Genomic DNA, 21983 nt, shown 5'->3' with positions numbered 1-21983 from the left:
TATTGATTCAGTTCGCGACGACATGTTATTGATTCAGTTCATAATGACATGTTATTGATTCAGTTCATAATGACATGTTATTGATTCAGTTCATAATGACATGTTATTGATTCAGTTCATAATGACATGTTATTGATTCAGTTTGCGACGACATGTTATTGATTCAGTTCATAATGACATGTTTCCATAACACAACGTACATACACTAGTGGTCAGAAGACATGTTATTGATTCTTCCCATGACATGTTATTGATTCAGTTCATAATGACATCAGTTCATAATGACATGTTATTGATTCAGTTTGGTTATTGATTCAGTTCATAATGCTCCTACACAGCAAATTCTCCAGTGGTGTATCAACACGGACAGTGTTATATTTAACACTGGGCCAGTGTGTACATGAGCCCACACTTTTCAGTGTTATATTAACACTGTTCTTAGTGCTTGAACTGCACTGTTGGTTCAGGGCTTTTAATAAGTAAAGCATTTCACGCAAAGTATGCAAAGTGCCAGTACCAGTTAGGATTCGCAACAAATGCCTCACAACGCAACATTTCATTATGATAGCCCAGTGTTTGTTCCTCTTCTGTGGAAAACAGACCTTCATCATAATACTGATTACATCCTAGAAAAATACACACACGTGCGAGTGCGAACACTCACACACACGCATTGCACTGCACTGTTGGTTATTAAGGGCCTGTAAGTAAAGCATTTCACGGTTTAGTCTACACTTGTTGTATTCGGCGCATGTGACAAATAAAGTTTGACACACACACATATACACATACAGACACACACGCACACACACACAGACACACACACACACACACACAAGCAGCACGAACAACAAGCCAAGGATAACTTTAAAAAGGCTTTGACTGATACCCTTCGTCCCAAATAGCACCCTATTCTCTAATCCCTCTGGTCAAAAGTAGTGCACTAAATAGTGAATAGGGTTCCATAGGGCCTCTGGTCTAAAGTGGTGCACTATATAGGGAATAGGGTGCCATTGGGCGCTGGTCTAAAGTAGGGCACTATATAGGGAATAGGGTGCCATAGAGCTCTGGTCTAAAGTAGTGCACTAAATAAGGAATAGGGTGCCATAGGGCTCTGATCTAAAATAGTGCACTATATAGGGAATAGGGTGCTACTTTTGGGATGCATCTATATTCGTATACAGTAGGCCACCAGGAGAACGGCTCTGCAGTCCTGCTGGTTTTACGTTGCATATTGTCTCTTTTTCCTTCTTCCGAAGAGGAGAGGCGAAAAGGATCAGAGGACCAATATGCGGCGTGGTAAGTGTCCATGGTTCTTTTAGTACGTAAATGTACACATGAACAACTGACTACAAAAACAAGAAACGTGTGAAAACCTAGACAGTCCTATCTGGTGCAAACACAGAGACAGGAACAATCACCCACAAACACACAGTGAAACCCAGGCTACCTAAGTATGATTCTCAATCAGAGACAACTAATGACACCTGCCTCTGATTGAGAACCATACTAGGCCGAAACATAGAAATACCCAAATCATAGAAAAACAAACATAGACTGCCCACCCCAACTCACTGACCATACTAAATAATGACAAAACAAAGGAAATAAAGGTCAGAACGTGACAAGTACTTAATGCAGCTGGTGGCCACACAAGATACTGACTGTTACTTTTGATTTTAACCCCCCCCCCCTTTGTTCAGGGACAGATTATTCCATTTTTGTTTTTCACATGTCTGTGGAACTTGTTCAGTTTATGTCTCAGTTGTTGTATACAAATATTTACACGTTAAGTTTGCTGAAAATAAACGCAGTTGACAGTGAGAGGACGTTTCTTTTTTTGTTGAAACTTAAACTTTCACCCCACAAACTTAAAATCTATGTGGGGTGAAAGTTCAGCTTTGTGTCTGTCTCCCATTTGCCTGCAAGTCATTACAGGATCTTATATGGTTCTGTTAGCGTCACCATGTCCTGGCGGTGACATAGTTCATTTGATTACTTGATATGAGTGTGTGTGTGTGTGTGTGTATGTACACAGTGTATGACAACAAGATAATAAACCTCACATTCTTATTTTGCATGTTCCTCTGACACCAAAAATAGTGACATCATGAAGATAAGGAGGAGGGGTTTAGTGACATCATGAAGATAAGGAGTAAGTGAAGGAGGAGGGGTTTAGTGACATCATGAAGATAAGGAGTAAGTGAAGGAGGAGGGGTTTAGTGACATCATGAAGATAAGGAGTAAGTGTAGGAGGAGGGGTTTAGTGACATCATGAAGATAAGGAGTAAGTGAAGGAGGAGGGGTTTAGTGACATATATAACACACCTGTCTCAGAGAAGACAGAGCTACTCAGAGGGAGAGGGACAGCTGACAACAACCACGACAAACAACATCTACAACATCAGGTAACAGAGTCATTCAACAACACTCACCACACCCACAACATCAGGTAACAGAGTCATTCAACAACACCCACAGCATCAGGTAACAGAGTCATTCAACAACACCATCAACATCAGGTAACAGAGTCATTCAACAACACCCACAACATCAGGTAACAGAGTCATTCAACAACACCATCAACATCAGGTAACAGAGTCATTCAACAACACCCACAACATCAGGTAACAGAGTCATTCAACAACACCATCAACATCAGGTAACAGAGTCATTCAACAACACCCACAACATCAGGTAACAGAGTCATTCAACAACACCCACAACATCAGGTAACAGAGTCATTCAACAACACCATCAACATCAGGTAACAGAGTCATTCAACAACACCATCAACATCAGGTAACAGAGTCATTCAACAACACCCACAACATCAGGTAACAGAGTCATTCAACAACACCCACAACATCAGGTAACAGAGTCATTCAACAACACCATCAACATCAGGTAACAGAGTCATTCAACAACACCATCAACATCAGGTAACAGAGTCCTCTGTGTTTACTTCAACAGAGTGAGATTATATATCATAGATATATATTGTATATTATATTATGTCTACATATCTTTCTAATAAATGTTTACTGTAAATGTGTATAAAGCAATCATTCAGGAGAACAATTATGTTTTAAGTGAAATGGAAACACAAAATGTAATTTTAAACGATGGTGAATTCCCCCTCAAATGGTTATTTCAGATATGAAAACTGAGTATATTTGATCTCTCTAAATAGCAGATGTGGCCAACTTTGTCAATAGCAGTGTTGTGGATTGTGTGAATCCAATAGGTTTTCCTCTCCAATCTCCAGGGATGGACCAATCTCTGATCCTCATCCTGTTGTTCTCAGGTTGGTGTTTATTTCTGTGTCTGCTTCCATGTGTGTGTGTGCTCGTGTGTGTATGTGTGTGTGTGCGCGCCTGTGTGTGTTTGCGTCTCTGAGTGTTTGTCCGTGTGTGTGTGTGTGTCTGTGTGTGTGCGCGCCTGTGTGTGTTTGCGTCTCTGAGTGTTTGTCCGTGTGTGTGCTGAACCCTAACTTGAGACCTGTGTGCAGAATTGACAGCAATATTATATACATACCAGTGGCCAGTTTATTAGGTATACCAGTGGCCAGTTTTTTAGGTATACCAGTGGCCAGTTTATTAGGTATGCCAGTGGCCAGTTTTTTACGTATACAAGTGAACAGTTTAGTAGGTATACCAGTGGCCAGTTTATTAGGTATACCAGTGAACAGTTTATTAGGTATACCAGTGGGAGTCTTTCATATACACTCAGTGGCCAGTTTATTAGGTATACCAGTGGGAGTCTTTCATATACACTCAGTGAACAGTTTATTAGGTATACCAGTGGGGCTGTCCATCCTCCTCTCATTATGTTGGTTTGTTCTCCACAGGTCTGTCCATCCTCCCCTCATAATGTTGGTTTGTTCTCTACAGGGCTGTCCATCCTCCTCTCATAATGTTGGTTTGTTCTCCACAGGTCTGTCCATCCTCCCCTCATAATGTTGGTTTGTTCTCCACAGGACTGTCCATCCTCTCATAATGATGGTTGGTTCTCCACAGGGCTGTCCATCCTCCCCTCATCCCTCCCTCATCAGTTCCACTTTGTGAACTTGAAAAAGACCTGGACAGAAGCTCAGAGTTTCTGCAGACAGAACTACACTGACCTGGCCACCATAGATGAGGACATGGCAGATATGAAGAAGCTCAACAACACATTATCAGCAGCTGGTTGGATAGAATCAGCCTGGATAGGACTGTATAACAACATCTGGAGGTGGTCTCTGGGAAACAGAGCGTTAGAGGGGGAGGGGTTCTGGGCCCAAGGACAGCCAAATATTGATCCCAACAGCAAAGATTTCTGTGTGTGTATGATGCTAAATGGGTCTTGGTTTAATAACAACTGTAACACGACATCGAATTTCATCTGCTATGGTGAGTTCCCATGTCCATTTATTTTCCATTTTTAATTAATTTTTACTTAAATAGGCAAGTCAGTTAAGAACACATTCTTATTTACAATGACGGCCTACCCTGGACAACGCTGGGCCAATTGTGTGCCGCCCTATAGGACTCTCCATCACGACCGGATGTAATGCAGCCTGTATTCGAACCAGGGACTGTAGTGATGCCTCTTGCACTGAGATGCAGTGGCTTAGAGCAAGAGGCGTCACTGCAGCACCTGCAATACCACATTTTTTTTATTCAGATAAGAGATTCAGATATGATTGAATTTTATTGTTTTTTAACAAATAGTTTATTTACAAACATTAATCTGTATTTGTTTTGGTTATATATATATATGTTTTTCTTCAAATAGACAAAAATGCAACCAATAAGTACATTCACATCGATGAATCTAAGACTTGGAGTGATGCTCAGAGCTACTGTTGGGAGAACCACACAGACCTGGCCAGTGTGAGGAACACAACAGAGATGGAGGCCATAAAGACTTTCACACTAAAACATGACAACAATCTTACATACAGAGCGTGGATTGGCCTGCATAAACCTCTTGGTGTCTGGTGGTGGTCTGACCAGAGTGGCTCCTCCTACAGAAACTGGGACTCAAACGAGCCGAATGGGGCAGGTGTGGGAAAGGAAGGATATTTCTGTGGAGAAGTAATATCGTCTGGAAAGTGGAACGATAAAGGATGTACTCAAGAACAACCCTTTATTTGCTACGATGGTGAGCTGCCGACATAAAATCGTAATACAGATCTACATTTAACAATCAATATTACTGTAAAGTATTGATGAGAGGGACTGAACATTTTGGGTATGGGGTGGAGATTGTGCTGCTGTCTGGTGAATGTTGACTGAATAACATTACTTTTCCTTATTTTTCTTAGCGTGAGTTTCTGTGTCCCCCTCTTCTTCCTCCAGATGAACTGGTCCTGGTCTCAGAGAACAAGACGTGGTCAGAAGCCCTGTGGCACTGCAGAGACCAGAACATGGAGCTGGTGTCTGCCCACAACCAGAACATCCAGCACTGGGTTCAACAGAGAGCCAAGAAGGCCTCCACTCCCTTCGTCTGGCTGGGCCTGAGGTACACCTGCACTCTGGACATCTGGTTCTGGGTCAATGGAGAAGAGTCCTGCTACCACAACTGGGCTGACGGGGAGGGCTACAACACCATGAAGGAGCAGTGTGGGAACATGGGGGCCATACAGAAAGACTGGGGACAGTGGGTCGGCAAGTCTGAGACTGAGAGATTCAACTTCATCTGCAGCAACAGTACTGGTGAGATTTGATCTCTTTGTTTTGATGTGTTGAATATCAATTCAATTCAATTCAAGGGCTTTATTGGCATGGGAAACATGTGTTAACATTGCCAAAGCAAGTGAGGTAGATAATATATAAAGTGAATATATAAAGTGAAATAAACAATAAAAATTAACAGTAAACATCACACATACAGAAGTTTCAAAACAATAAAGACATTACAAATGTCATATTATATATAAATACATACAGTGTTTTAACAATGTACAAATGGTAAAGGACACAATATAAAATAAATAAGCATAGATATGGGTTGTATTTACAATGGTGTGTGTTCTTCACTGGTTGCCCTTTTCTCGTGGCAACAGGTCACAAATCTTGCTGCTGTGATGGCTAACTGTGGAATTTCACCCAGTAGATATGGGAGTTTTTCAAAATTGGATTTGTTTTTGAATACTTTGTGGATCTGTGTAATCTGAGGGAAATATGTCTTTCTAATATGGTCATACATTGGGCAGGAGGTTAGGAAGTGCAGCTCAGTTTCCACCTCATTTTGTGGGCAGTGAGCACATAGCCTGTCTTCTCTTGAGAGCCATGTCTGCCTACGGCGGCCTTTCTCAATAGCAAGGCTATGCTCACTGAGTCTGTACATAGTCAAAGCTTTCCTTAATTTTGGGTCAGTCACAGTGGTCAGGTATTCTGCCGCTGTGTACTCTCTGTGTAGGGCCAAATAGCATTCTAGTTTGCTCTGTTTTTTTGTTAATTCTTTCCAATGTGTCAAGTAATTATCTTTTTGTTTTCTCATGATTTGGTTGGGTCTAATTGTGCTGCTGTCCTGGGGCTCTGTAGGGTGTGTTTGTGTTTGTGAACAGAGCCCAGGACCAGCTTGCTTAGGGGACTCTTCTCCAGGTTCATCTCTCTGTAGGTGATGGCTTTGTTGTGGAAGGTTTGTGAATTGCTTCCTTTTAGGTGGTTATAGAATTTAACGGCTCTTTTCTGCATTTTGATAATTAGTGGGTATCGGCCTAATTCTGCTATGCATGCATTATTTGGTGTTCTACGTTGTACACTGAGGATATTTTTGCAGAATTCTGTGTGCAGAGTCTCAATTTGGTGTTTGTCCCATTTTGTGAAGTCTTGGTTGGTGAGCGGTCCCCAGACCTCACAACCATAAAGGGCAATGGGCTCTATGACTGATTCAAGTATTTTTAGCCAAATCCTAATTGGTATGTTGAAATTTATGTTTTGATGGCATAGAATGCCCTTCTTGCCTTGTCTCTCAGATCATTCACAGCTTTGTGGAAGTTACCTGTGGTGCTGATGTTTAGGCCAAGGTATGTATAGTTTTTTGTGTGCGCTAGGGCAACAGTGTCTAGATGGAATTTGTATTTGTGGTCCCGGTGACTGGACCTTTTTTGGAGCACCATTATTTTGCTCTTACTGAGATTTACTGTCAGGGCCCAGGTCTGACAGAATCTGTGCATAAGATCTAGGTGCTGCTGTAGGCCCTCCTTGGTTGGTGACAGAAGCACCAGATCATCAGCAAACAGCAGACATTTGACTTCGGATTCTAGTAGGGTGAGGCCGGGTGCTGCAGACTTTTCTAGTGCCCGCGCCAATTCGTTGATATATATGTTGAAGAGGGTGGGGCTTAAGCTGCATCCCTGTCTATTGAGTCAAATGCTTTTTTGAAATCAACAAAGCATGAGAAGAATTTGCCTTTGTTTTGGTTTGTTTGGTTGTCAATTAGGGTGTGCAGGGTAAATACATGGTCTGTTGTACGGTAATCTGGTAAAAAGCCAATTTGACATTTGCTCAGTACATTGTTTTCATTGAGGAAGTGTACGAGTCTGCTGTTAATGATAATGCAGAGGATTTTCCAAAGGTTACTGTTGACGCATATTCCACTGTAGTTATTGGGGTCAAATTTGTCTCCACTTTTGTGGATTGGGGTGATCAGTCCTTGGTTCCAAATATTGGGGAAGATGCCAGAGCTAAGGATGATGTTAAAGAGTTTTAGTATAGCCAATTGGAATTTGTTGTCTGTATATTTGATCATTTCGTTGAGGATACCATCAACACCACAGGCCTTTTTGGGTTGGAGGGTTTTTATTTTGTCCTGTAACTCATTCAATGTAATTGGAGAATCCAGTGGGTTCTGGTAGTCTTTAATAGTTGATTCTAAGATCTGTATTTAATCATGTATATGTTTTTGCTCCTTATTCTTTGTTATAGAGCCAAAAAGATTGGAGAAGTGGTTTACCCATACATCTCCATTTTGGATAGATAATTCTTCGTGTTGTTGTTTGTTTAGTGTTTTGCAATTTTCCCAGAAGTGGTTAGAGTCTATGGATTCTTCAATTACATTGAGCTGATTTCTGACATGCTGTTCCTTCTTTTTCCGTAGTGTATTTCTGTATTGTTTTAGTGATTCACCATAGTGAAGGCGTAGACTCAGGTTTTACCCAGGAAATTATCTAAAAGGGATTGAATTTGTTGTTGCCTAATTGTTTTTTGGTAGGTTTCCAAACTGCATTCCTTCCATCTATAGCATTTCTTAATGTTACTCAGTTCCTTTGGCTTTGATGCCTCATGATTGAGTATTGCTCTGTTTAAGTAGACTGTGGTCTTTTGCTGTGGTCTGATAGGGGTGTCAGTGGGCTGACTGTGAACGCTCTGAGAGACTCTGGGTTGAGGTCAGTGATAAAGTAGTCTACAGTACTACTGCCAAGAGATGAGCTATAGGTGTACCTACCATAGGAGTCCCCTCGAAGCCTACCATTGACTATGTACATACCCAGCTTGCGACAGAGCTGCAGGAGTTGTGACCCGTTTTTGTTGGTTATGTTGTCATAGTTGTGCCTAGGGGGCATATGTGGGGGGGAATGCTGTCACCTCCAGGCAGGTGTTTGTCCCCCTGTGTGCTGAGGGTGTCAGGTTCTTGTCCGGTTCTGGCATTTAGGTCGCCACAGACTAGTACATGTCCCTGGGCCTGGAAATGATTGATTTCCCCCTCCAGGATGGAGAAGCTGTCTTCATTAAAATATGGGGATTCTAGTGGGGGGATATAAGTAGCACACAGGAGGACCTTTTTCTCTGTTAGGATAATTTCCTTTTGAATTTCTAGCCAAATGTAGAATGTTCCTGTTTTGATTAATTTAATGGATTGAGTTAGGTCTGCTCTATATCAAATTAGCATACCCCCTGAGTCCCTTCCCTGTTTCACACCTGGTAGTTTGGTGGATGGGACCACCAGCTCTCTGTAACCTAGAGGGCAACCAGTGGGTCCGTCTCCTCTATACCAGGTTTCTTGCAGGATGACAATGTCTGTATTACCGATTTCTTTGGTGAAGTCTGGGTTTCTGCTCTTTAGGCCAAAGGCAGATGACCTCAGGCCTTGGATATTCCAAGATTATATAGTGAAGGCTTTTTCTTCCAGAGTGTCCAATGTTGTTGGTCGTGGTTTGGCCTCAGGCCAGTAAGTGTGAGCGGAGCCTGCTGAGCATCTGGTACATGCCATTGGCTTGGGCGAGTGTGAGAGTGGGGGTTGGGACTGTTTGCCCGCTCACTACCTGGGCGTATGTGTGGCTTCCATGTTGAGGCCCTCTTTGCGGGGGTGGGGTGCATGGGGTGGGCAGGAGTGGCATAGCTCTGATCTGAGGGGGCCTAAATGGGGTGTGGGCATGGTTGACGTGGGGGGGGGTGTTGATTGGTTGGGGTGGGGGTGTGGATGTGTCTGGGTGTGCTGTGGTCTGGATGCAATTCCTCTTGGCGTGGGTCCTCTATGTGTAGGTCCAGGGGGGGGGATCCTGCAGGTCTGGGAGGGTGTCTCGCTGGTCTGGGTGGGATGTCTATGGATCTGTTGCTCCTGTGTGAAGTGTTGGGGATACGTTTGAGAGCGATGTCCTTTAGAGTTCGGGCAAAGGTGGGCACTGCTGCTTTGTAGAGGTGGACCTGGTCATAGAGGCTGTTCAAGTCCAGGGTGGAGTGGTGGGCCAGGAAAACATTTGGTTTTGAGGCACAGTCACGGGAAATACTTGCGTTTACCCGCTGTATTGTGGCAGGGTGGAAGTCTTTTCGTGGTAGCAGGGTGGAGATAACCACTTGTGCGTTGGGGAAAGTAGAAGAAGCCTTTTCAATCACTCCCTTCAGTGCTGTGGCCACCCTTTCCTGCTGTGCTCTCAGGTCATTTGTGCCTGTGTGTATTATTATGTGGCTGGGTGAGCCTAGTTGGTCCTCAGACAGAAGGTCGAGGGCGCGCTGGGTGTTTGGACACCAGAGTTTAGACACACTGTGTTTGGGAAAACGTTTTTTTTCTTCTATATATTTCCCATTTGAGTCAGTAAGTAGTACAATCTGTGTCTTGTGTTTGTCCTCAGTGGGTGTGGGGGGGTTGTCAGAAGGGCTATCAGGGTGGCTGACAGGGGGGTGCTCAGAGGGGGTGAGAGCCGCTGGGCTTGGTGTTCTTCATTTGTCTGTTCTGCTGTGATGTTGACTCTATGGTCAGGGTCTGGTGTGGACTGTTCTGCTGTGGTGCCAAGACTTTTGTCAGGTGCTGAGGTGGGCTGTTCTGCTGGCTTCTCTGTGGGGGTGGCCACCTGCAGACATGTCTCTCTCCACCTCCAGCATTCCGGGCCTGGTTAAGGGGGTGTTGTTGTGCTGGACTGTTGTCTGGGTCTGTGCTGACTGAAGTGTAATCACCTACTGTTCCAGCTCCACCTGCCTTACCTCCAGCTGGGTGAATTTGTCCTTCATTTCAATGAGGGAGTGGTAATCTGTGCTGGGAGGTTGACTCTCCGCTGGGGGTTGCTCGTCTGTGGGGTTACATAATGAAGAGGTCTGGTCTGACCCGCTCGGGGTGGGGGTATCTTTATCAAGGGAGAGCTTCTCCTGCTGGGCTAATTCTTTGATTAGGTGAAAGTCCAGCTGAAACTGTTTGGGGTTACCCTGTACCATTACTCTTTACGGACTTATAGATATTTATATTACCTGACTCAGAGTCCTCGTTATCAAGTATTCGGAGTTTCCACCCCTCGTTAACCCCCCCTCTCTTAACAAAGGGGTAGTGTGCTAATATAGCACTGTGCCATGCCAGGGGATGGTTTGTGTGGAAGATAAGGTTGCTGATGTTCCCATTTTTGTAATAGTCAGCAAAAAGTGTCTCTTGATTTTCCATAAGGAGCTTCATTTTGTAATCTTTTCTTGCTTTATCATTCTTTACATGCACAGGGTACTGTATTTTAATTACCTCTGAACAGCGGGAGGGAGCTTCTAAGGCCTCTCCATTTGGTTGGGGTAGACTGTGTGACTCTCCTGCCATTGTTGGGCTAATGGGCTTTGACACCTCTCACTTGACACATCAGTGCTAGTTGAAGTTGTATCAAGCTTGGCAGAATTATGTTAGAATTCAGTCCTTATAAAGTAATGTTGTGTATTTTTCTTCTTGGCATTTGGAAATAAAATATAGTTTCAGACTAAACATTACTCACTCAGTTCCAGGTTGGATGGTGTTTTCAGGTTTCTGTTGTTTTCCAGAGAATTTGCTGTATAGAGAAATAAATCTTGGTAGTTGTGAACCTTCCAGGTGATTCCGTAATTCCGTCCAAAATCAGGTTGTAGGTTTTAAGTTTTGATTTGAAGTGGGGGTTATGTTGTAGAGGGTAGATTCCAGTATGTGTTCCTGACAAAAAAATTCCAAGTTTATCTAACTCCTAATCTATCTTTTTTAAAGAAAATGCTGAAAAATGCAGGAGCTCATCTGATCGTGTGCTCTGCTCTGCTATCTGCTATCTGCTATCTGCTATCTCTCTCTCTCTCTCTCTCTCTCTCTCTCTCTCTCTAAATATTACACTCACAAAAGTTTCAGAGGAATAGAGGAATAGAAGGATAGAGACATTTCAGATGTCATATTATGGCTTTGTACAGTGTTGCAACAATGTGCAAATAGTTAAAGTACAAAAAAAAAAATAAACATAAATATGTGTTGTATTTACAATGGTGTTTGTTCTTCATTAGTTGCCCTTTTCTTTTGTGCAACAGGTCACAAATGTTGCTGATTTGATGGCACACTGTGGTATTTCACCCAGTAGACGTGAGAGTTTATTGTATTTTAATAATGTGGGTCTGTGTAATCTGAGGCAAACATGTGTCACTGATATGGTCATTCATTTGACAGGAGGTCAGGAAGTGCAGCTCAGTTTCCACCTCATTTTGTGGGCAGTCTGCACAGTCTCAATAGCAAGGCTACACTGAGTCTGTACATAATCAAAGCTTTCGTTAATAATGGGTCAGTCATCGTGGTCAGGAATTCTGCCACTGTCTGCTCTCTGTTTAGGGTCAAATAGCATTCTTGTTTGCTCTGTTTTTTGGTAAATTCTTTCCAATGTGTCAAGGGCCCAGGTCTATCTTCTTGTTTTCTCACAATTTAGTTGGGTCTAATTGTGTCCTGGGGCTCTGTGGGGTCTTTTTGTGCATGTAAAAGAAGGGGACTTAGGGGACTCTTACCATCTGTTGGTGATGGCTTTGTTCTACGTTGTACACTGAGAGTGATATTGCATAATTCTACATGCAAAGTCTCAATTTGGTGTTTGTCCCATTTAGTGAATTCTTGGTTGGCGAGCGGACCCCAGACCTCACAAGCATAAAGGGCAAAAGGGTTCTATAACTGATTCTAATATTTTTAGCCAGACCCTAATTGGGATGTCGAAGTTTATGTTCCTTGTGAAGACGTAGATGGCCCTACTTGGCTCTCATATCGTTCACAGATTTGTAGAAGTCACCTGTTGCGCTGATGTTTAGGCCGAGGTATGTATAGTTTTTTTTGTGCGCTCTAGGGCAACGGTGTCTAGATAGAATTTGTATTTGTGGTCCTGACAACTGGACCTTTATTAGAATAATATTATTTTTTGTCTCACTGAGATTTACTGTCAGGTCCCAGGTCTGTCAGGGCCCAGGTCTGTCAGGGCCCAGGTCTGTCAGGGCCCAGGCCTGTCAGGGCCCAGGTCTGTCAGGTCCCAGGTCTGTCAGGGTCCAGGCCTGTCAGGGCCCAGGTCTGTCAGGTCCCAGGTCTGTCAGGGCCCAGGTCTGTCAGGTCCCAGGTCTGTCAGGGCCCAGGTCTGTCAGGGCCCAGGCCTGTCAGGGGCCAGGTCTGACAGAATCTGCGCAGAAAATCTACAGTACCTGTCAGAAGTTTGGACAGACCTACTCATTCAAGGGTTTTTCTTTATTTAAACTATTTTCTACATTGTAGAATAATAGTGAAGACATCACAACTATGAAAAAACAGCAAAGTAGTGCAACACAAACAACAACAGTTACACATGGAATAAACAAACACGCAGCCAATAATACAGTAGAAAAAGTGTGCAAATGAGGTAGGATAAGGGAGGTAAGGCATTAAATAGGCAATAGTGGCAAAATAATTACAATGTGATAGATGTGCAGAAGATGAGTGTGCAAATAAAGATACTGAGGTGTGAAGGAGCAAAATAAATAACAGTATGGGGATGAGGTAGTTGGATGGGCTATTTACAGATGGGCTATGTACAGGTGCAGCGATCTGTGAGCTGCTTAATTTGGGATAGATGGGGTGCCCATCTCAACAACATCCAGTGAAACTGCAGAACGCGAATTTCAAAATACAAAAATTATACTATTCAACATTCATGAAAATACAAGTGTCTTACATCATTTAAAATCTTAACTTCTTGTTAATCCACTTTGTCAGATTTCAAAAGGCTTCGCGGTGAAAGCATACCATGTCATTATCTGAGGACAGCGCCCTGCATACAAAAGCATTTTTTCAAATCAAATCAAATCAAATCAAATTTTATTTGTCACATACACATGGTTAGCAGATGTTAATGCGAGTGTAGCGAAATGCTTGTGCTTCTAGTTCCGACAATGCAGTAATAACGAGCAAGTAATCTAACTAACAATTCCAAAAAAACTACTGTCATACACAGTGTAAGGGGATAAAGAATATGTACATAAGGATATATGAATGAGTGATGGTACAGAGCAGCATAGGCAAGATACAGTAGATGATATCGAGTACAGTATATACATATGAGATAAGTATGTAAACCAAGTGGCATAGTTAAAGTGGCTAGTGATACATGTATTACATAAGGATGCAGTCGATGATATAGAGTACAGTATCAACGTATGCATATGAGATGAACAATGTAGGGTAAGTAACATTATATAAGGTAGCATTGTTTAAAGTGGCTAGTGATATATTTACATCATTTCCCATCAATTCCCATTATTAAAGTGGCTGGAGTAGAGTCAGTGTCATTGACAGTGTGTTGGCAGTAGCCACTCAATGTTAGTGGTGGCTGTTTAACAGTCTGATGGCCTTGAGATAGAAGCTGTTTTTCAGTCTCTCGGTCCCAGCTTTGATGCACCTGTACTGACCTCGCCTTCTGGATGGCAGCGGGGTGAACAGGCAGTGGCTCGGGTGGTTGATGTCCTTGATGATCTTTATGGCCTTCCTGTAGCATCGGGTGGTGTAGGTGTCCTGGAGGGCAGGTAGTTTGCCCCCGGTGATGCGTTGTGCAGACCTCACTACCCTCTGGAGAGCCTTACGGTTGAGGGCGGTGCAGTTGCCATACCAGGCGGTGATACAGCCCGCCAGGATGCTCTCGATTGTGCATCTGTAGAAGTTTGTGAGTGCTTTTGGTGACAAGCCGAATTTCTTCAGCCTCCTGAGGTTGAAGAGGCGCTGCTGCGCCTTCCTCACGATGCTGTCTGTGTGAGTGGACCAATTCAGTTTGTCTGTGATGTGTATGCCGAGGAACTTAAAACTTGCTACCCTCTCCACTACTGTTCCATCGATGTGGATGGGGGTGTTCCCTCTGCTGTTTCCTGAAGTCCACAATCATCTCCTTAGTTTTGTTGACGTTGAGTGTGAGGTTATTTTCCTGACACCACACTCCGAGGGCCCTCACCTCCTCCCTGTAGGCCGTCTCATCGTTGTTGGTAATCAAGCCTACCACTGTTGTGTCGTCCGCAAACTTGATGATTGAGTTGGAGGCGTGCATGGCCACGCAGTCGTGGGTGAACAGGGAGTACAGGAGAGGGCTCAGAACGCACCCTTGTGGGGCCCCAGTGTTGAGGATCAGCGGGGAGGAGATGTTGTTGCCTACCCTCACCACCTGGGGGCGGCCCGTCAGGAAGTCCAGTACCCAGTTGCACAGGGCGGGGTCGAGACCCAGGGTCTCGAGCTTGATGACGAGCTTGGAGGGTACTATGGTGTTGAATGCCGAGCTGTAGTCGATGAACAGCATTCTCACATAGGTATTCCTCTTGTCCAGATGGGTTAGGGCAGTGTGCAGTGTGGTTGAGATTGCATCGTCTGTGGACCTATTTGGGCGGTAAGCAAATTGGAGTGGGTCAAGGGTGTCAGGTAGGGTGGAGGTGATATGGTCCTTGACTAGTCTCTCAAAGCACTTCATGATGACGGATGTGAGTGCTACGGGGCGGTAGTCGTTTAGCTCAGTTACCTTAGCTTTCTTGGGAACAGGAACAATGGTGGCCCTCTTGAAGCATGTGGGAACAGCAGACTGGTATAGGGATTGATTGAATATGTCCGTAAACACACCAGCCAGCTGGTCTGCGCATGCTCTGAGGGCGCGGCTGGGGATGCCGTCTGGGCCTGCAGCCTTGCGAGGGTTAACACGTTTAAATGTCTTACTCACTTCGGCTGCAGTGAAGGAGAGACCGCATGTTTCCGTTGCAGGCCGTGTCAGTGGCACTGTATTGTCCTCAAAGCGGGCAAAAAGTTATTTAGTCTGCCTGGGAGCAAGACATCCTGGTCCGTGACTGGGCTGGGTTTCTTCCTGTAGTCCGTGATTGACTGTAGACCCTGCCACATACCTCTTGTGTCTGAGCCGTTGAATTGAGATTCTACTTTGTCTCTGTACTGGCGCTTAGCTTGTTTGATAGCCTTGCGGAGGGAATAGCTGCACTGTTTGTATTCAGCCATGTTACCAGACACCTTGCCCTGATTAAAAGCAGTGGTTCGTGCCTTCAGTTTCACACGAATGCTGCCATCAATCCACGGTTTCTGGTTAGGGAATGTTTTAATCGTTGCTATGGGAACGACATCTTCAACGCACGTTCTAATGAACTCGCACACCGTATCAGCGTATTCGTCAATGTTGTTGTCTGACGCAATACGAAACATCTCCCAGTCCACGTGATGGAAGCAGTCTTGGAGTGTGGAGTCAGCTTGGTCGGACCAGCGTTGGACAGACCTCAGCGTGGGAGCTTCTTGTTTTAGTTTCTGTCTGTAGGCAGGGATCAACAAAATGGAGTCGTGGTCAGCTTTTCCGAAAGGGGGCGGGGCAGGGCCTTATATGCGTCGCGGAAGTTAGAGTAACAATGATCCAGGGTCTTTCCACCCCTGGTTGCGCAATCGATATGCTGATAAAATTTAGGAGTCTTGTTTTCAGATTAGCCTTGTTAAAATCCCCAGCTACAATGAATGCAGCCTCCGGATAAATCGTTTCCAGTTTGCAGAGAGTTAAATAAAGTTCGTTCAGAGCCATCGATGTGTCTGCTTGGGGGGGATATATACGGCTGTGATTATAATCGAAGAGAATTCTCTTGGTAGATAATGCGGTCTACATTTGATTGTGAGGAATTCTAAATCAGGTGAACAGAAGGATTTGAGTTCCTGTATGTTTCTTTCATCACACCATGTCACGTTAGTCATAAGGCATACGCCCCGCCCCTCTTCTTACCAGAAAGATGTTTGTTTCTGTCGGCGCGATGCGTGGAGAAACCCGCTGGCTGCACCGCTTCGGATAGCGTCTCTCCAGTTAGCCATGTTTCCGTGAATCAGAGAACGTTGCAGTCTCTGATGTCCCTCTGGAATGCTACCCTTGCTCGGATTTCATCAACCTTGTTGTCAAGAGACTGGACATTGGCAAGAAGAATGCTAGGGAGTGGTGCACGATGTGCCCGTCTCCGGAGTCTGACCAGAAGACCGCTTCGTTTCCCTCTTTTTCTGAGTCGTTTTTTTTTTTTGGTCGCTGCATGTGATCCACTCGGTTACACTGGTTGTAAGGCAGAACACAGGATCCGCGTCGCGAAAAACATATTCTTGGTCGTACTGATGGTGAGTTGACGCTGATCTTATATTCAGTAGTTCTTGTCGGCTGTATGTAAAGAAACCTAAGATGACCTGGGGTACTAGTGTAAGAAATAACACGTAAAAAAACAAAAAACTGCATAGTTTCCTAGGAACGCGAAGCGAGGCGGCCATCTCTGTCGGCGCCGGAACCAGCAGAGGTGTCACAAAAGTCAGAAATAGCGATAAGAAAAATCACTTACCTTTGAAGATATTCCTCTTTTTAGTATCATAAGGGTCCCAGCTACACAACAAATGGTTGGATAAAGTCCTTCTTGATATCCCAAAAAAGTCAGTTTAGTTGTCGTGTTTGATTTAGTAATCCCGTTCCACTCGTTCACTCGTTCAACATGCAGACAAAGCAATCCCAAAAGTGACCAATAAACTTCATCCAAACAAGTCAAACAACATTTCTAATCAATCGTCAGGTACCCTTATATGTAAATAAATGATAAAATTTAAGACGGAGAACAGTATGTTCAATAGCGGAGATAAATAACGAAGTGTGCGCCCTCATCCACGCGCGCCTCAAGACTACAGTCCAAATGAGAGCCACCTTAAACTACAAATTTGAGCTGATTCTTCAAGCCTGAAACCCTCTTTCTAAAGACTGTTGACATCTAGTGGAAGCCATAGGAACTGCAATCTGGCAGGATTTCCTTTGAATATACCATAGACAAGCATTTCAATGGGTGGTAAACCTCAAACGAAAACATTCTGGATGGATTCTCCTTGGGTTTTCGCCTGCCGTATAAGTTCTCACAAACACACACACGCAGACATTATTTTAAGAGTTTTAGAAACTTCAGAGTGTATGTATAGATGACCTGGAGCCAGTGGGTTTGGCGACAAATATGAAGCGAGGGCCAGCCAACGAGAGCATACAGGTCGCAGTGGTGGGTAGTATATGGGGCTTTGGTGAAAAAACGAATGGCACTGTGATAGACTGTGTCCAATTTGCCGAGTAGAGTGTTGGGGGCTATTTTGTAAATGACATCGCCAAAGTCAAGGATTGGAAGGATAGTCAGTTTTACGAGGGTATGTTTGGCAGCATGAGTGAAGGATGCTTTGTTGCAAAATAGGAAGCTGATTCTAGATTTAATTTTGGATTGGAGATGCTTAATGTGAGTCTGTAAGGAAAGTTTACAATCTAACCAGACACCTAGGTATTTGTAGTTGTCCACATATTCAGAAGTCAGAACGGTCCAGAGTCGTGATGCTGGATGGGCATGCAGGTGTGGGCAGCGATCGGTTGAAAAGCATTCATTTAGTTTTACTTGGATTTAAGAGCAGTTGGAGGCCTCGGGAGGAGAGTTGTAACCACATTGTATTTCCTGATGTTCTCTCTCATGTGAAATGTATTTCCTAATATTCTCTCTCTCTCTCTCTCGCTCTCTCTCTCTCTCTCTCTCACTCTCATGAAATGTATTTCCTCATATTCTCTCTCTCTCTCTCTCTCTCTCTCTCTCTCTCTCTCTCTCTCTCTCTCTCTCTCTCTCTCTCAAGCTCTCCTGAAATGTATTTTCTGATGTTCTCTCTCATGTTAAATGTTTTTCATTATATTATTTTACAGTATTATATCCTTTGTTCTCCAATCCAGATTACTAGGACCAGAGCCTGTTCTCTGGACCAGCTGAACCGTACAGTCCAACACGTTGTTACAGATCCTGCTCTGTAGACCAGCTGAACCCTACAGCCCAACACATTGTTCCAGACCCTGCTCTGTCGACCAGCTGAACACTACAGTCCAGAATGTTCCAGACCAGAATGTTCCAGGCCCTGCTCTGTAGACCAGCTGAACACTACAGTCCAGAATGTTCCAGACCAGAATGTTCCAGGCCCTGCTCTGTAGACCAGCTGAACACTACAGTCCAGAATGTTCCAGACCAGAATGTTCCAGGCCCTGCTCTGTAGACCAGCTGAACACTACAGTCCAGAATGTTCCAGACTAGAATGTTCCAGATCCTGCTCTGTAGACTAGCTGAACACTACAGTCCAGAATGTTCCAGTCCAGAATGTTCCAGGCCAGAATGTTCCAGTCCAGAATGTTCCAGTCCAGAATGTTCCAGAACCTGCTCTGTAGACCAGCTGAACACTACAGTCCAGAATGTTCCAGACCAGAATGTTCCAGACCCTGCTCTGTTGACCAGCTGAACCCTACAGTCCAACACATTGTTCCAGACCAATCTCTGTAGACCAGCTGAACACTACAGTCCAGAATGTTCCAGTCCAGAATGTTCCAGAACCTGCTCTGTAGACCAGCTGAACACTACAGCCCAGAATGTTCCAGATATACTCAGACTTACATCATACAAGGTGATGGATACTCATTATTTAAAATATATATTTTTATTTGTTTACAGTGAGTTCCAAAATTATTGGGACAGTGACAAATGTTTAGTAGTTTTGGCTCTGTACTCCAACATTTTCATTGCATGTTAGGAATATGGGACCAAATACTTAGCGTTTGATTATTTTAGTACATATTGAAGTGAATTTGTCCCAATACTTTTGGTCCACTAAAATGGGGACTATGTTCAAAAAGTGCTGTCATTTCTAAACGGTTAACCCGATATGGATGAAAATACTGACTGTCTGGACTTTAACCTCACACTCATTGTATTATTAAAGATCCAAAGTGCTGGAGTACAGAGCCTGAAGAACACACAGAGTGTCTCTGTCCCGATACTATTGAAGCTCAAAGGAAATAAAACATAGAGCTACATAGAGCTCACTGGAAATAAAACATAGAGCTACATAGAGTTCTCTGGAAATAAAACATAGAACTACATAGAGCTCACTGGAAATAAAACATAAAGCTACATAGAGTTCTCTGGAAATAAAAAATAGAACTACATAGAGCTCACTGGAAATAATTAGCTGTTGCAAAAGTAGTAACTACAATTTCTGCATGAATCATGACGTAACATGACATAACACAGAACATTAATAGACAAGAACAGCTCAAAGACAGAACTATACTAGATTATAAAATCCACACGTAGCCTAACCTGTATCTCCGCACACTGACCCGGTACCGGTACCCCCTGTTTATAGCCTCCACACTGACCCGGTACCGGTGCCCCCTGTTTATAGCCTCGTTATTGTTATGTTAGGGTGTTACTTTTCTTTAACTATTTTTACTTTAGTTTATTAAGTTACATTTTTTTAACTGTATCTTGAACTGATATTTGATATTATATAAGGAGATGGAATCATGATTTTATAATGACATGTTTTATATGTAATGTAACTACCACACTGTTGGTGTTTCCATATTTACTTACTATACTTGTTGATGTTAATGAATGTTAAAGGGGAACTTTTAGTTGTTCTAAACATTCAGTTGATTTATTTATTTTCTATTACAACTTGCTGATACTGTTTCCAGAGTTTATTTCACTTCATTCATCATTTTATCTAGACCGTTAATTATATTCCAATACAGAAATGTTTTAAGATCTTTTGAGTGGTTTAAGTTGTTTTAACAATATTGTACCAACATGTCATTTTTCTATGATACTAGTGTGTAACATTTAAATGACAGTATCTGTTCTGGTGCTGGTGGTGGTCTTCATGTAAAGGGGCAATCTGTGACGGGGCATCCGTTTTAGTTTTTTTTAATCAATGTATGTTCGTTCTTGAAGAATATGACTGACAAATGCCTCATGAGCTTAATTCAACTGTCCTTTTCCATCAGAACCCAACATATGAACTAGTTTTATTCCATTGTTTGTAAACAATGTAATAGTTTCTGTTCTGGTGCTGGTGGTGGTCTTCATGTAAAGTGGCAATCTGTGATCTGGAATTAAATTTTAGGATTTAAAATGATGTACCCATTGATTCTTGAAGATTATAACTTATAAATGCCTTGTGATCTTAGTCCAACTGTCATTTCCCATCAGAACCCAAAATGTAAACTTTTTTTACTCCATGATTTCTAAGCAATGTAATTGTAAACAAACACAGTTTAGTCTCAAAAACATAGTTTAAACTATAATGTTGATATCATGGTTAGTCATTCTGTATAGTCTCAGAATCATAGTTTAAACTATAATGTTGATATCAGAGATGGTCATTCTGTATAGTCTCAGAAACATAATTTAAACTATAATGTTGATATGATGGATGGTCATCCTGTATAGTCTCAGAAAAACAGTTTAAACTATAATGTTGATATCATGGATGGTCATCCTGTATAGTCTCAGAAATATATGTTTAACTATAATGTTGATATGATGGATTGTCAGTACATGAAATCATTGCACTGTCCATTAATTTGAGAGTGGTTACATTTCTCTAGCCCCATCCTTCAGTTTTTACCAAAATAGTGGTGGGGTTTACACTTTGTTATTGGTTGAACTGCAGATTGCCCTTTAACTATTTGACTATGGTACATTCATCCTTTTCACAGTAAAAAAAAAATCAATAAAGGTATGAAAATGACACTAATTTGTTTCATTTTTTTGTTTTATACTTATTTCAAGAAACAGAAGAAGCAATAGAAAAGATTTTGATAAGGATGTTAGACCTGATCTCAGATCATCGGTAAGTCAGTAGGAACGCTGTCTACTGTTGTATACATAGTGTTAGACCTGTCATGACGTTGCCCTCTTTGGGTACAGCGAGCACCATCCCCCACTCTCTGCTTCTACAACCAGACTGCTGTGGTCAGAGTGAGGTCGTAAGTTCCTAGGGAAGACCCTGCCTCATGGCCACACAGTATAGAGATAGAGTGAAGTTTCATAGCGAACAAAGGAATTTCTTCCACCTCACAGGACTTGAGGTCCGAACAACATTTACGTTCCGGAGAAGGTATAAAAGATCCATGAAGAATCCAGCTACGAACTGGTCCGTTTGTTACATTTTGGGGAAGCTCATGGGAGACGGTGTGGCTACATTACCATAACGCTGTTTATATAATAGCCTCAGATATGAGGTTTACATCTAATTGTTGTATAAGGTGAATGAGTGAGGATGATACTGTTTGTAAAATTGTGTAATGTGGACTAATGAAGGAAACTCCAATTTGTTTTTTGAGTTGAACTAAATCAGAGGACCGCCAATGAGCCCAGTTAGGGTCAGGCATCCTGGGACAGCCCCTTTTCTGCAATTCCGAATAAAACTCAACTTTGAGAAATTCTCGGTAGACCATGTTTCTCTCA

At 43.0% G+C, this 21983-nt stretch overlaps 1 protein-coding gene across 2 annotated transcripts; it reads left to right on the top strand.

Moving 5' to 3' along the window:
* The first annotated feature begins 2277 nt into the window (after positions 1–2277).
* On the top strand, positions 2278–21259 carry LOC112260996 (C-type mannose receptor 2-like). 2 transcript variants are annotated; one of them, XM_042311673.1, is made up of 6 exons: positions 2278–2408; positions 3269–3307; positions 3980–4391; positions 4777–5145; positions 5343–5699; positions 18419–21259. In XM_042311673.1, the coding sequence occupies exons 3-6, from the start codon at positions 4145–4147 to the stop codon at positions 18424–18426; spliced, it is 981 nt and encodes a 326-aa protein (XP_042167607.1). In that variant the 5' UTR covers positions 2278–2408; positions 3269–3307; positions 3980–4144; the 3' UTR covers positions 18427–21259. The 2 variants fall into 2 exon arrangements, with proteins under 2 accessions (XP_042167607.1, XP_042167606.1); XM_042311672.1 differs by having other exon boundaries at positions 3248–3307.
* Positions 21260–21983: the final 724 nt, after the last annotated feature.

Source organism: Oncorhynchus tshawytscha, linkage group LG33 (genome assembly GCF_018296145.1).
Source record: "Oncorhynchus tshawytscha isolate Ot180627B linkage group LG33, Otsh_v2.0, whole genome shotgun sequence".
Lineage (NCBI taxonomy): Eukaryota > Metazoa > Chordata > Actinopteri > Salmoniformes > Salmonidae > Oncorhynchus > Oncorhynchus tshawytscha.
This window is presented reverse-complemented; position numbering and strand designations above follow the sequence as displayed.